This window comes from Hippoglossus hippoglossus, chromosome 24 (assembly GCF_009819705.1).
Source record: "Hippoglossus hippoglossus isolate fHipHip1 chromosome 24, fHipHip1.pri, whole genome shotgun sequence".
In the NCBI taxonomy this organism is placed as follows: domain Eukaryota; kingdom Metazoa; phylum Chordata; class Actinopteri; order Pleuronectiformes; family Pleuronectidae; genus Hippoglossus; species Hippoglossus hippoglossus.
The window spans coordinates 11,194,853-11,207,840 of NC_047174.1; the positions used below are offsets into that span (position 1 = coordinate 11,194,853).

The window sequence follows — 12,988 nt, forward strand, 5'->3', positions numbered from 1 at the left end:
CTATAGACGGATCCAGATGTGCACAATCACCAGTAAAATCATCACATTATCAGCTATTGCAGTGTCACCATTGTGTGACAAGAGAGGAAAACTGCAGTCAAATAAATGTATGAATTATGAGAACAACAAACAAACATAAAAAGCAAATACACACACACACACACACACACACACACACAATAAAATGCATATACAATACAAATAAATGATAATTACTAGACGATGATAATAAAACGATGTGTCTTTTCTCTGCGGTCCCTAAAGGCAGCACGGTGCCTTCACGGTGTCCTCCTCTTGTCGCGTATTGATCCATGCAGCCGCTGATCGGGCGCTTTGGTCAGGATGTGTTCGGCGGTGTGTCGCTGCCTGTCCGTTGTTTCTGGCTAAAGGTTCCCGGCACTTGGAGGCTTTAATGTTCCGAGCAGCTCATTTAAAAACCATCGGCAAAGCGGGAACCGGCTGGTAGGTGGTCTTTGAAAATCACTGAGACGTAACATATTGTTCACGTCCACTCCGGTGAAGCAGCCGGCTGGAGACGGAGCTAGCCGCGTTAGCTAGGCTACGAGCTAGGCTACAAGCTAGGCTACAAGCCAGGCTACAAGCCAGGCTACAAGCCAGGGTGCTCTGGAAGCGTTTCTTCTCGGTTGTTTATTTCCCCGGCGACAGGCGTCAACACTCCCAGACACGAACCCAGCGACTGTTTGTACCGAACGAGGATTTATTAGCTATCGATGTTTCACAGCTGGACGTCTGCCGTAGTGGGCACAGCTAGCTAGCCGGAAAAAACGTTGCCCTTCAATGCTAACAACAACCAGAACCGCTAATTCGAGAAAAAGTCTTGCTAATTGTTTTAATGGCTGTGAAGTTTGCTAACATCGTCCCTGTGGCGTGTTGATTTTTGGTGGATTTATCAACGTAAGTACTGAGGAGTGACCTCGTCGCGCGATGGTCCCGTGAAGAGAGGATTACTGTGTGTTGTGTGCATAAATAATCACAGGGCTAATGTGAGTTTTCACAGCTAGCTACGTCCATCTTAAGCTGTTATCTTAAGATGGCTAGCTCTGCAGCTTAAGTTGGTAATGTAACTTTCGCCAATAGCAAATCAGGTTCACTTAAAAAATGTCAAGACTTTTTTTTTACAGCCCTCTGTGCAAACAATCTCAGCCACAACTGTCTTGCACAAATTATATCAAGATTTAAAAAATATATATATATATATCAAACAGGGATTAGTGAATTGCACACTCGGCTAAGGTAATAAATTAGTGAAACATTTGAATATGTACAATGTAGACTAAATATATGCAGTGTAACCCTATTGCACAAACTAGTAGAAAACCTGAGTGAAACATGTATAATTAACATGTAATGTTAGATCTCCTCACTCTGTTTGCACAATGCTTGCATATTGTGTTGATATATACTGAATCTTTTGCTATAATGCTCTTGATCAAAGAGCCCAGCCCTACTTGTATACAATTTGCTAATAAAACTAAACTTTGCAATGCTTGTGAGTGTTTAAACGGTGCCCCTCTATTTCCTCCACTTTCAGGCACTTTCACCGGACGATGGACGAGCTGGTCCATGACCTGGTGTCAGCACTGGAGGAGAGCTCGGAGCAAGCAGCTCGCGGCGGGTTCGGGGACGGAGGGGACCATGCTCTGGCAGTGGGCTGCCTGCTGAAGAGGCAGGCTCGAAAGCGGAGGGGCAGAAAGCGGCGCTCGGACAACCCGCACCCACCCTGGGAGACGGGCCACCTCAGCGAGGGCTCAGAGTCCAGCGTGGAAGAACATAAGGTGAGGTGGGGCGAGTGGATGGAGGGCAATGACTCATCCCCGGTTAAGACCCTGTGTCAATAAACTGACTGAAGGGTCTGTAAGCAAAACACTTCAGACAGACTTACAGTTTGCCTCACCCTGCTCTTTTGAGAAGCACAGGTAAAGAATAAGTTGGTGTTGCTCTCTCTAGTGCTCTTGTCAAAACACAATTAAGTGATTTTTCTCAAGAAACAGCTGGAGAACAACAGGAGCTGATAAATAGAGATTAGTTTTCCCCTCTGTTTCTTTGTTTGCAGACTGAAACTTATATTGTGTCCAAATTAAGTTTCTAAAAACTTAAGTTTAAAGTCCTGAAAACGACAGATCTCGTCAGTGATTCAGGGAGGTTTTTTGTCATTACTTTTTTTTTTGTCAACAATTTGCTCACTTTGACTTAAAGTGAGGAGTTAACCCTTAATGTGGTCAGGTCTTATCCTTTGGTAACTCTAAATAACTGGTCACCACACAAAGTAATGATTCTTTGTTGTCTTATGGGCATAAAGAATATTTGGACAATGACACAATCCATTTTTTATGATTATACAAATTTCCTCCCATCCAAATGTGTCGTTGGCCCATTCATTTAGCCTCAGTCTGCTGTTGTTTATCCAAAGTGACATCCCTACACTTTTTTCAAGTATCTTATTTTAGCGCCAGCATCACAGTCTATAATTTACCACATGAACATTGGTTGCAGGACTACCGTGCCAGTACAGGAGGCGTTTCTGCTGCCAACAGCCATGCCCGGGACAACAGTGACTCAGATGAACAGCTCGGCCCCAAACGGCGCACCCCCCTCACTGCTGACACGGGGCGAAGCAAGCGGCCGCTTTGGCCGGATGACCTGGGCGTCCTGGGGTCTGCAGAGGGAACTCGCAGCCTCAGGCGGCGACGTAAGGTCAAACGTATGGCTGTAGACCCACCTGTTGAACCAGAACCGTCATCATCCACCATGCTCGGGCCTCCACCTGTCCCCAAAGCCCGTGTGGGTGGAAGGCCACATAGACTGGGTATGAATGAGGACATGGCTGCCATGGAGCTGTGTGGAGGTGGTCAGGGAGGAAAGAACAGGGTGAAGAAGAGGAAAATGACCACACACAGGATGGGAATGGAGGCCACAGATGAAGGGGTGGTGGTGGAGAGTGAGGACACCATCTCTTCACCGATGGAAGGGTCCAAAGACAAAATGGAGTTGGAGGAGCAAAAGGGCTCGGATGAGGACATGAGTGACAGGTGGTTAGTGTTTTCACTTTTGTTTTCTTTTTATGCCTTGTGCTGCAAGACGTTTCGGTGAGGTTGTTTGTGAGCTAGGGTTGTTCCGATAGAAATGTTCTGCGCCAACTATCAAAAACTCTCAGATATCAAGAGCCGGTGTAGAACTTTTGGTCACTGTTATCATCCTGTGTATTTATTCTTTGATCAGAAAGTTCCTGGCGTTAACATTCTATTTTTGCCAATATCAGACACATTTTTCAGGCCATCTTGCTTTTACAACTGCTTGTGTTTGGAAAACATATAAATCCGAGAATCTTGACTACAAAATCTAGCAGATAACATATTTATAAGGTGTCATAAATAAATGATATTGACAGTAAAACTCATAGATCATATCCAGGATATCTAGCCCATGGTGTGCATGAGCTTTCTATTTTTTTTTTTCTCAAGTAGAAAGTTTGTCTTCCTGTATTCAATGTCTTCAGTTATGTATTTTTCTATTCCTATTTCTGCTTTTTCCTTTGCAGTGAAACCAGCAGTGTCAGTAACAGCAGTGACGGTGGCCTCTACACCAATGATGAAGGAAGACAAGGTAAAACTTACTCAGTTTTCTCTTAAATTATGGGTTGAACTGACAAACCCCATTGTATTTGTTCGGTATAGATCATATCGATATAGATCATCTAGTAAGGGGCACTTGTTATTAGTTTGAGTGCAGCCTGAAAGTGCATTGGAACAGAACTAAAATGCATGTGAATTAGTGCTCATGAACCAGGGGTCTCTATCCTCCCTCCTCCAGCTGACGACGAGCAGAGCGACTGGTTCTACGAGGGGGAGCCGGGCTCTGGTTCGGGGCCCGGGGGTGCGTGTGGGATAGCGGGAGTGGTTCCCTGGTGGGAGAGGGAGACAGGGTCAGAGGAGCTGGACCTAGCTGACCCAGTCTTCAACAGCATCCTCACGGGATCCTTCCCACTCATGAGCTCTGGAGCACAGAGAGGTACAGAAGAAGCTCGTCTTTAAAGCTGCGGTATTATATTTATATGGTTCACATTTACAGTACAATCAAATCATGAGGGTTGAAACACACACTCACATACACTTTACGGTGTTATTGCAGTCTCACTCATGACCAGTAGGAGGCAAACACATCACACAGAATGATCAGCATTGAGGCAATAATATGTTGCTGTGTAGTAACTTTAGAGAGAAAACTCCTCTACCTATAGTGCTGGTGTTAACATGCAGCATCAAAGAGAAGCAATACCGGCCAATTTTTCTTTGTATTAAACATAGAAAGTGGTCATGACATTTGAATTATCTAAGTATTTCTAATAATGCTCTTGTTCAAGGTTATACACAGAAACATGCAATTTCCCCCCAGTATTTTGAATACGCAATACAGTATCTTCACCGGCCACTTTACTGTGTAGCAGAAGTAATAAAACCAAGTGGGATTTTTGTCTCCCATTAAATAAACCTGCCTATAATGAATATCCCACTGGCCCCTCCCTATGTTGTAGCACATCTAGTTTAATGGGACATGATGAGTTGTCTCTCATCCAACATGAACTTTTCTCAATCTCGCATTCATCAAACTAGTCAAATTATTTCATTAATTATGCACTAAAACATGACTTCTGTTGCCAATGACCCTGTGCTATGTTTGTCAGGTTTCCAGGCCAGACTGAGCCGTCTCCATGGTAACCAGCAGGCGTCTGAGGCGGGGCTGCAGGGCAGCTCTGGCCAGGGCTTCAGCGACAGACTGGGAAGACAAAACCAGGACTCCCATGAGTGAGTTTCTGTCTTTATATAAGTTGTTGTTGATTCTGACTTGTCTGTTTATATCCTTGTTCATATTGTTTATTTCCAGTTAGTTTTTTTATCTGCTCTAAAATGGTTGAGACTGAAAAAGGCAGGTGCCACAGTTTTCTTCTAAAATCAACTCTGTCATACAAGTTCTAAAATGTAGTTTGTACACCAGATAAAATTAAAACAAAATAGTTGTTCTGGTTCCTACAGATGAAGACTGGACAGTTTGTCAATAGTAGTTATTGTGCCTCCTCTGCCTTTGAATCAGAACATGTTGTTGAGTGCTACCAGATTGTATTGAGTTGAATTAAATGTAATTTCTTTTTTTTCTTTTGCACTTTACCTCACCAGTAGTACCAGAGGTAAAGCCACCAATTACATTCTTATGTCTTCAACAGGCCGTGGTTTAGCTCAAGCTCGAGGAGAGAACACGGACAGGTACTACCAATCAGCCAATTGGTTTTTCTTGGACATATCGGCTCGATTTTAGCATCAATGTTTTCTGATATGTGCAGATAGGAAAACTTGTATTTACAGGATAAACAATAGTTTACGGTTAATATTTGACATACAAATTATGTTGTTTTCTTAATTTCAGTATATGCTGTATTTGTGTTTTCTTTTTAATTATAATAAAGTTTATGATTGAACTGTAAAATATCTGCCAATGTATCAGAATTCCCCCCCCCCCTGTTAATTTTGGTATCGGGCGCTTGTTGAAATGCAGTGTATAGATTTGGATCTTTTAAAAGGAAAGTGTTATTGCAACCATAACTTTCTAATTGCTGGAACATTAACTCTAGTTTTCCCTCTTCCTTCTTTCACCTCCACTTGCAGTTGCACTGGGACCCGCGGTCAGACAGGGGGCATCGGAGGAGCTGCTCAGTAAAAACAGCCAGCAGGTAAGAACCACATTTAAATGAAACCACAGATGATTTATTACCAGATTAATTTCCTTTAGTAGCCGTATTTGTCTCTGCCGCAGTCTTGTCGACATAGCTCCCTGTAGGTTTTCACATAGTTTGATGCTGTTTTTCAGGCAAACATTACGCTCTGTAGTGTTATTTGAGATCAGACTAATGCTGTCATATCTTTTTTTCTGCCCGGCTGCTTTTGCAGACAGACCAGCGGGCACCTGGGGTCTCTATGTACAGGGGATGTCAAGCGGAGGCGAAAAGCAGCCCCCCTCGGTTCCACTGCCCCCCCAGGTATTGGACGCACACCTAGCTACACCTAACACGCCATCTGGCACTTATTACCAACTGCCCCTTTCGTTGTAATTTTGGCTCCCGTTTTCGCTCTTGTTCCCTTCCCCCTGTTGGTAAAGCTCAGTATGTTTGCCAGCCTGCTTTACTCCTCGCCGGCTGTCTCGCACATACGCTGATGCAAACACAGGGGACTGGGAGAAGAAGTGTGGTTTTCAGTTCCCATTTTTAAAAGGGTTAATTGAGATAATCTTTATTTTGCTTCCTCCCCATCTTCCTCTCTCTCATTTTTGAACCCAGCTTTAGCTCCAAACCCCCTTTGCGCCTAAGCTTTGTTGGACAAGTGTCAGCTGGCTTAGACATGCTGTTAGAGCCAAGATACTGGATTAGCTCTTAGCTAACTAACACTTGTGTACCAGCATCCCCCCCCCCCCCCCCCCCCCCCCCCAAAACCACCCTCCTGGGCTGGTTGATGCTCGAGGAGGAGGAAGGTGGAGGCAGCAAAACCTAATGGTCTCGGGCCAAAGTCACATTTTAAGATATGTTAATTTACACCTTGACACCAGAATTTAAACAGAAGCTTGTTCAACAATCACGTATGTTTGAGTGCAGGTGTAAGCTCCTATTTTCTGCCTAATCCCTGACCTGACACGCAATTGTTAAATGAGAAACAGAAAGAACACAAAAGAGAGGTTAGACAGCCATAAAAAAGTAAAACAAACGGTATCCAAATAATTTGGTCCCTACTTTTTCACTGTGGTTACTTACAAAATGTAATAAAACCAGTTTAAAGTACCCATTACATATTGTTGATGAAATTCCGTTGTCGTAAAAGGGATACAGTCAGTATGGAGCAGGTCTGATGCTCGATCAGGACCAGTAGGTGCTGCTCTCACAGCAGAATGGAGGAATGGGCCGGCCAGATTCACATCATGACCATTTGGCTTGAACTCACCTGCGACCCGTCAATGTGTGAAAATGAACGACCGTAGGACAAGTAGCTTAAGTATTTTAATGGAGTGATGAGTGGAGGAGAGCCCTCAGTTTTTCCGATGTCTACAGAGGCTGCAAAATTACAAAATACACAAATATGTGGAACAAGAACAAGCATTTTAACTTTGAAATAGCTAAAAGCAAGATGTGATGTTTTGTCTGAATGACGAGCTAAAACCCAAAGATATTCACTTTACTGTCTTAAAAGAAAATAAGATAACTATCTCTATCGATTTTTTTTATACAATTTTCTGTAAAACAAACAAATTTAGAATTGCAAAATTATCATAATATTTGCAGATAAATTTAGTAAATTCTCTAAACGTTAACTTGACTAACTGTTGCAGCTTTACGGTTTAATGCTATTCATTGTAATAGATCATAATTGGAAAATTTATCACAATTACATCAATAAAAGATTTGTGCGAGTCTCCATCTTTTCTCACCTGTCACCTCTACTTTCAGTAGTGGTCGGAGAGAACGCTCCTCCCCTCCCAGACTCCAACATGGGGAACCGCATGTTGCAGAGCATGGGCTGGAGCCCGGGGATGGGCCTGGGTCCAGGCGGAAGGGGCATGACAGAGCCCATCCGGGCCACCCAGAGACCCAAAGGAACAGGTCTAGGTTTCAACTGATCACCCGGCGTCTGGATGCTGAACCTGAAGAAGACTGGGACGAGACGTTCCAGGAGCCACAAGTAGGGACGGAGATGAACTGCTGCTTGGGCTGATAAACATTTAAAAAAAAAAAAAAAAAAGGTCCAGAATAATCCAGATGTGAGTCACAAGAGAAGGAGTGAGGCTTGTCCCAGAAACAGTCTGTGCTGAAAGAGGAACTTTCCCATATTGGGGAAACTGCAAGAAGTCTGTGAAAGACTGCAGCTGAGCTGGAGAAAATACTTCTTGCAAACACGTCCTGTCAAGAAACTCTACATTGGAAGAAATAAATGACATAATGCCTCATTGTTGGTGTGTAAAGCCGGCACACTGCCTCCGCCCTGTTACCTCAGACAGGCCTCAGACTCGAGGTGTTGTTCACCATTGACAGAGAGCAGCTGTGAAGATACTGCAGTTTGTTTTCAGTTAGTGATTTAATGATAAATAGCTCTTTCCGTATATTCTGGAAGAATTTTGGAATCAGAGACTGTTTGAGTAGATCATACCTCGAGATTTCTTAGGTTTGCGTTCATTGTGATGAAGTTAGGCTACACTGTATGGATGTGTGTTTCCCAATCAATTTTATAGTTCATTTAATGGAGGAAGTCATCAGATTTATTTTCTAACTATCCCCAAAATAAGAAAAGATAAAAAATCATGAACACAGATCTCTGTAAGCATGTGCAGCTGTGTCTGCTGCAGGTTTCTGCTGATGTGTATGAAGAAAACACATCTGTGGTTGAGGTGTATTATCCTGACTGTTTGTACTGAGCATGCAGTATTATCCTACCACGGCCATGCAGACGTTACACATACTGTTCATCAAAATAACTGTATGACAGTCAGGTTAAGAATCTCAGTGTTTCTATCAGAGATTGAATAAATATAGCTCGTTGCAGTTTCTGCAGAATTTGACAAAATGGCATATTGAAGGACACATTGAAGGACCCTACATAACCACGGTTCATAGGTGTTTTACTTGTTTTTGCTTGATTATCAGACCTTTTGTCAGGACTGTGGGTGAGTACAAACTGTAGTTCTCATCTAATCAGATGGAAATTAAAACAACTGTGTGGATGTGAAGGACCTTAATACAATTAAAGCAATAGAGGAACCACGATTTGAGTGATGTCTTTTATGTCTTTTTGTCGGCAACAGCCAGTGGCCGCATGTATCATCTTTCCGTGTTGTACGTCTCATTCTCATGAACACGATATCCAGAACGCCTTGTATTTATTCAAACTTGGTAAAAAAGTTTCTGATTTTGAAGGTCGAAGGTTAAGGTCGCTGTGACCTCACAATTCGTTTTTTTCGCTTGTGAACTTGACTTCAAAGGAACCCAGGGAATCCTTTCAAATTTAGTGCAAATAGTAATTTGCACTCAAGAATGAACTGACTAAAGTCATTTTGTCAGAGGTCAAGGTTGCCTCAGCTTAGTTTTCATGTTGGCTTTCCATCATAAATTGTTCTGAATAGTAATTTGAAATAGATTCAAGCCCAGCTGAGATATTGATGGAAATATAAGTGAGAAATTGTACTGTAGCAGTACTATTTTTTTTTTCTAATCATGTCTTCTATTGAAAGCATTGAGCAGCAAAATTATAATTTTTCAGGTTATTTGGGATCATGGTCAATGACTCATTTGATAATTTGTTTCACCGAGAGCCCAACAGATGCTGGATTTTCTTTAGGCTGACTCATATGGTGTAATTAACAGTTTTCCAATTTCGCAACAATGGGGACTTTTCAAAATAAAATCTCTCATTAGAGTTTGATTTACTTATCAGTATGTCGATTACAAATGTCCGGACTCCAGCCCTGATCTGATAAAATATGTTGATTCTCTCATCTTCTTTTCACAGCAGACTTGACTTGTCATAGCAGGACAACCTGACTTAATAATAATAAGGTTGGCTCAGGTCTTTCAGTGAGTCAGCACCACAATCTGTACGAGGACATAAGCCTAATAAAATAAATACGGCCATGAAAAAGATCCGTAGCCGAATGAGTAGCAGTGAGTTCAGTAGATTTTAGCCCTGGGTTTCGCCTCTCAGGCTACAAGGTCATACAGCCTTATTAAAGTTATTGGATATGGAATATTGAATACTGAGGACTAAAGAACTGTTTAATTTTCTTTGTGACAAAATTGGAAATACAGCACCATCAGGTTTACATCCTGATGGTGATGGATAATCAAGCAAAAACAAGTAAAACACCTATGAACCGTGGTTATGTAGGGTCCTTTATTATCATTATCTAATTTTCTGGACAAGGAAGTGACTTAAAGGTACCCCCTCGGTATTTAAGAATAAAATCCATATCACCATAAACATTTTGGATTCTTTAAATATGTAAAATTAATATTTTTCATCAAAATATGTACACAGCATTTTATGTTACAGCTGAAAAATAAACTTTCTGAATAACTATAGATAAATCTTTCCCTTCTGCAATATCTTCTTTGTTATTGGCCAACATTAAAACCAATATCAGTACTGTCATATGATAAAACCAATCAATGACCTCATATCGACCATGCTCCACTTTTCTATCACTAGTTAAATGTCAGGAACTCTCTCTGTGGTCTGCTATTGATCGATGATTATTTCCCATCAGTCTTATTTTTCACTCTGAAACAAAATACTGTAAAGTGAACCTGTTGAAGTACATTTTTATGTTCAGTGTGAATGAAGCTGGTTTCATTTCCAGTTCTCCCGACACCCATCGATTAAACAGACGACAAACCAGGAGAACTCTGGTCTGGGTGCTTCTGGGACAACACACACACACACACACACACACACACACACACACACTCGCAGCTCTCTTAAAGAAAAGCTGTTAGCCATAACTGCTCATAAGAACATGCCCTTTAAACAACTCCGTCAACACATGCATCCATGTGCTGACTCAACAACACTGAAACATGATGCTCTCTCTCTCTCTCTCTCTCTCTCCCTCCCCCCCCCTCCCTCCCCTTTACTCTCCCTATTTCTCCCATCCTTGCAAGGCTGCAATAGAAAACCCTCCTGTATCCATGTGTCCTCTACGCTCCCTTCAACTCACCACCTCCCTCTGCATATGAGGGAATGCTGGCCGTGTTCTCCACACACACACACACACACACACACACACACACACACACACACACACTCCCCCCACCACCCCTTTCTCTTATACACACTTTTTTTCTGTCTGACACTCTCTCTCAGGACTCCCCTGCGAGCGAAGCCAGGCAGGCAGGCAGGTAGGTAAACTCAGCACTGGATCAGAGTGAGATGCTGAGAGGAGGAGAGAGAGAAAGGGGGGGATGTGTGTGTGTGTGTGTGCGCTGCTGCTGCTGCATCGCTGAGCTACAGAGACCGGAGGCAAGGAGAGCTGGAGCGTTTGTCCTTGAGACTGACTGACTGACTGCAGCTGTAGAGCGGAGGAGCAGCAGCCAGTGGATGAAACTGACCGTGAGTACTGGGCTAAAGCAAGAAGATGAGAGCATGGGGAGAAGTAGACGCAGGGTTTTTTTTCTCTTAATTGCAGCAAATGGACTGTTGTGGTTTTGTTCCTGTCTGCTTCGAAACAGTCCAGTGTGGTGTTTGAATGGAAACAGAGGTGTGTGTGTGTGTGTGTGTTTGTGTGTGTGTTTGTGTGTGTGTTCCTGACCAGGTAGAGGTCTGCTCTGCTCCCAGGTGAACTCATCTGTCAGGCTTTTTATTGGCTGCCATCGATACTTGCTTTCGAACCTATATTTGGGACTTTGTGAGCAGTTCAGCAATTTCTCAGTTTGTCCGCAGCAGCGTCCAGTTTCTTTGTGTGTGTGTGTGTGTGTGTGTTGTACAAAGATGTCAGTAAACACAACATTACTGTACATCGCTGCAGCTCGGCCCCCGCTCTCCTCGCTTCACTCTCCTTTACCTCGGCTTCTGTTGACAGATCGATAGTTATGCATCTATAATTGGAAGTCATCGTTTATGGCGACCCTCCAAAGCGACTCATTATCATGTGTAATCTTGCAGAAAATTACATTTTGACTGGTGTACCTCGGCGCAGCCAGGAGTCGCTGGACTGTGCCGCGCTGTGGCTAACTGGCCGAGGGTGGGGTTACTTGGGAGAGGACCCCCTCCTAAAGTCTGGAGAAGGGTGGGGTTGAGGGGAGCCATGAGGCAATTTGTGAGGAGGAGAGGGGGGGCCTTTCTTGTCAAATCTCGCCTTAAAGCCTGGAAATCCTTGCAACGCCCCTGGATGCAGCCATATGATGAGATGAGGAGGGACGGGAGGGAATTATTACGCAGAATTTCCATGAAAGACAAAAAGAAGGACACAGAGAGAAAAGAGGGAGGAGAAGGAATCGGAGAAAGACAGATGAGAATCGGCGTTTGGCTCTCTCCGTGGTGTGGGGATGGTTTTGTGAAATGATACCGGCTCACCTGTGGAGCTGCTGACAGAATGTGTTAGGCCACGTCAGGGGGGGGGGGGAGATAACAAGAAAGCTAAAAATGTGAATACACAACGCTGAGGTGGACCTTTTTTTTTTCTAAAACCAACATGAAAGGATCGTTGTATGTGTGTGTCTGTGTTGATTTGTTGGCAGACATGCTGAACGACAGTCAGAGGGCTCAATTTACCACCTGTGGAGATAAAAGTGATATTATAAGTAGATGGTGGGCTGTGTGTTTGTTTAGGGGTGGTGGTGGGTTGGGGGGGTGCAATAGTCCCTGATATCAGCAGTGTGTGTGTGAGCTGAGACTCCCAGGATTCAGTGTGTGTCTTGCCCATACTGGCGGCTCCTCACCTGAGATAGGTCTGAGAGCAGGTGTGTGTGTGTGTGTGTGTGTGTGTGTGTGTGTGTGTGTGTGTGTGTGTGTGTGTGTGTGTGTGTGCGTGTGTGTGTATAAGGGGGTTCACTTGAGTATTAGCATATCTGTTACACAAATTAAATATATATATATTATATATATATTTATAGAGACCAAACAAAAAAAGTAGCTTGATTATGTTTGCATTTAAAAGCCTATAGTCAAGTAAAAGAACAGAAGTATTATCAGCAAAATGTATTTAAAATATCATAAGTAAAAATACTATTCCTATTAAAAATACTATATTATTTTATTAGATTGCTAATTCTGATTCATAATTGCTAATTTTGTAGTTGGTGCAGGTGGAGCATTTTTAACTTTATTCAGTTTGGTAGATTAGTCAATCATTATCCCAACACATTGTCAAGGGTCACAACATAAACCAAAGGGTGGCACGGAAAATAATTTGGATTATTTCGTTTTTTCTTTAATAAACAATTTTT

At 42.9% G+C, this 12,988-nt stretch overlaps 2 protein-coding genes across 9 annotated transcripts in view; both read left to right on the plus strand.

Annotated features, from left to right (window-relative positions):
* Window positions 1-266: 266 nt before the first annotated feature.
* On the plus strand, window positions 267-8,815 carry gpatch2 (G patch domain containing 2). Of its 7 annotated transcripts, none has more exons than XM_034580885.1 (10): window positions 267-462; window positions 1,553-1,796; window positions 2,515-3,050; window positions 3,560-3,624; window positions 3,832-4,029; window positions 4,703-4,823; window positions 5,240-5,279; window positions 5,679-5,743; window positions 5,961-6,049; window positions 7,505-7,802. In XM_034580885.1, exons 1-10 carry the CDS (start codon window positions 413-415, stop codon window positions 7,672-7,674), a joined length of 1,578 nt encoding a protein of 525 aa, XP_034436776.1. In that variant the 5' UTR covers window positions 267-412; the 3' UTR covers window positions 7,675-7,802. The 7 variants fall into 7 exon arrangements, 5 of the variants coding, with proteins under 5 accessions (XP_034436776.1, XP_034436777.1, XP_034436780.1 ...); XR_004613371.1 differs by having other exon boundaries at window positions 282-462; window positions 2,515-3,053; window positions 5,193-5,279; window positions 7,505-7,606; XR_004613372.1 differs by having other exon boundaries at window positions 282-462; window positions 2,515-3,053; window positions 5,193-5,279; window positions 7,508-7,558.
* A 2,023-nt stretch (window positions 8,816-10,838) lies between these two features.
* Window positions 10,839-12,988, plus strand: part of LOC117758875 (estrogen-related receptor gamma-like) — a 28,228-nt gene continuing 26,078 nt past the window's right edge. The window contains exon 1 of one of the 2 annotated variants that reach the window (XM_034580895.1): window positions 10,839-10,942. The gene's annotated coding sequence lies outside the window, so the exon portion shown is untranslated. Of the gene's footprint in view, window positions 10,943-11,001; window positions 11,154-12,988 lie in introns of those variants that run through there. The other variant, XM_034580897.1, reaches the window with a different exon arrangement.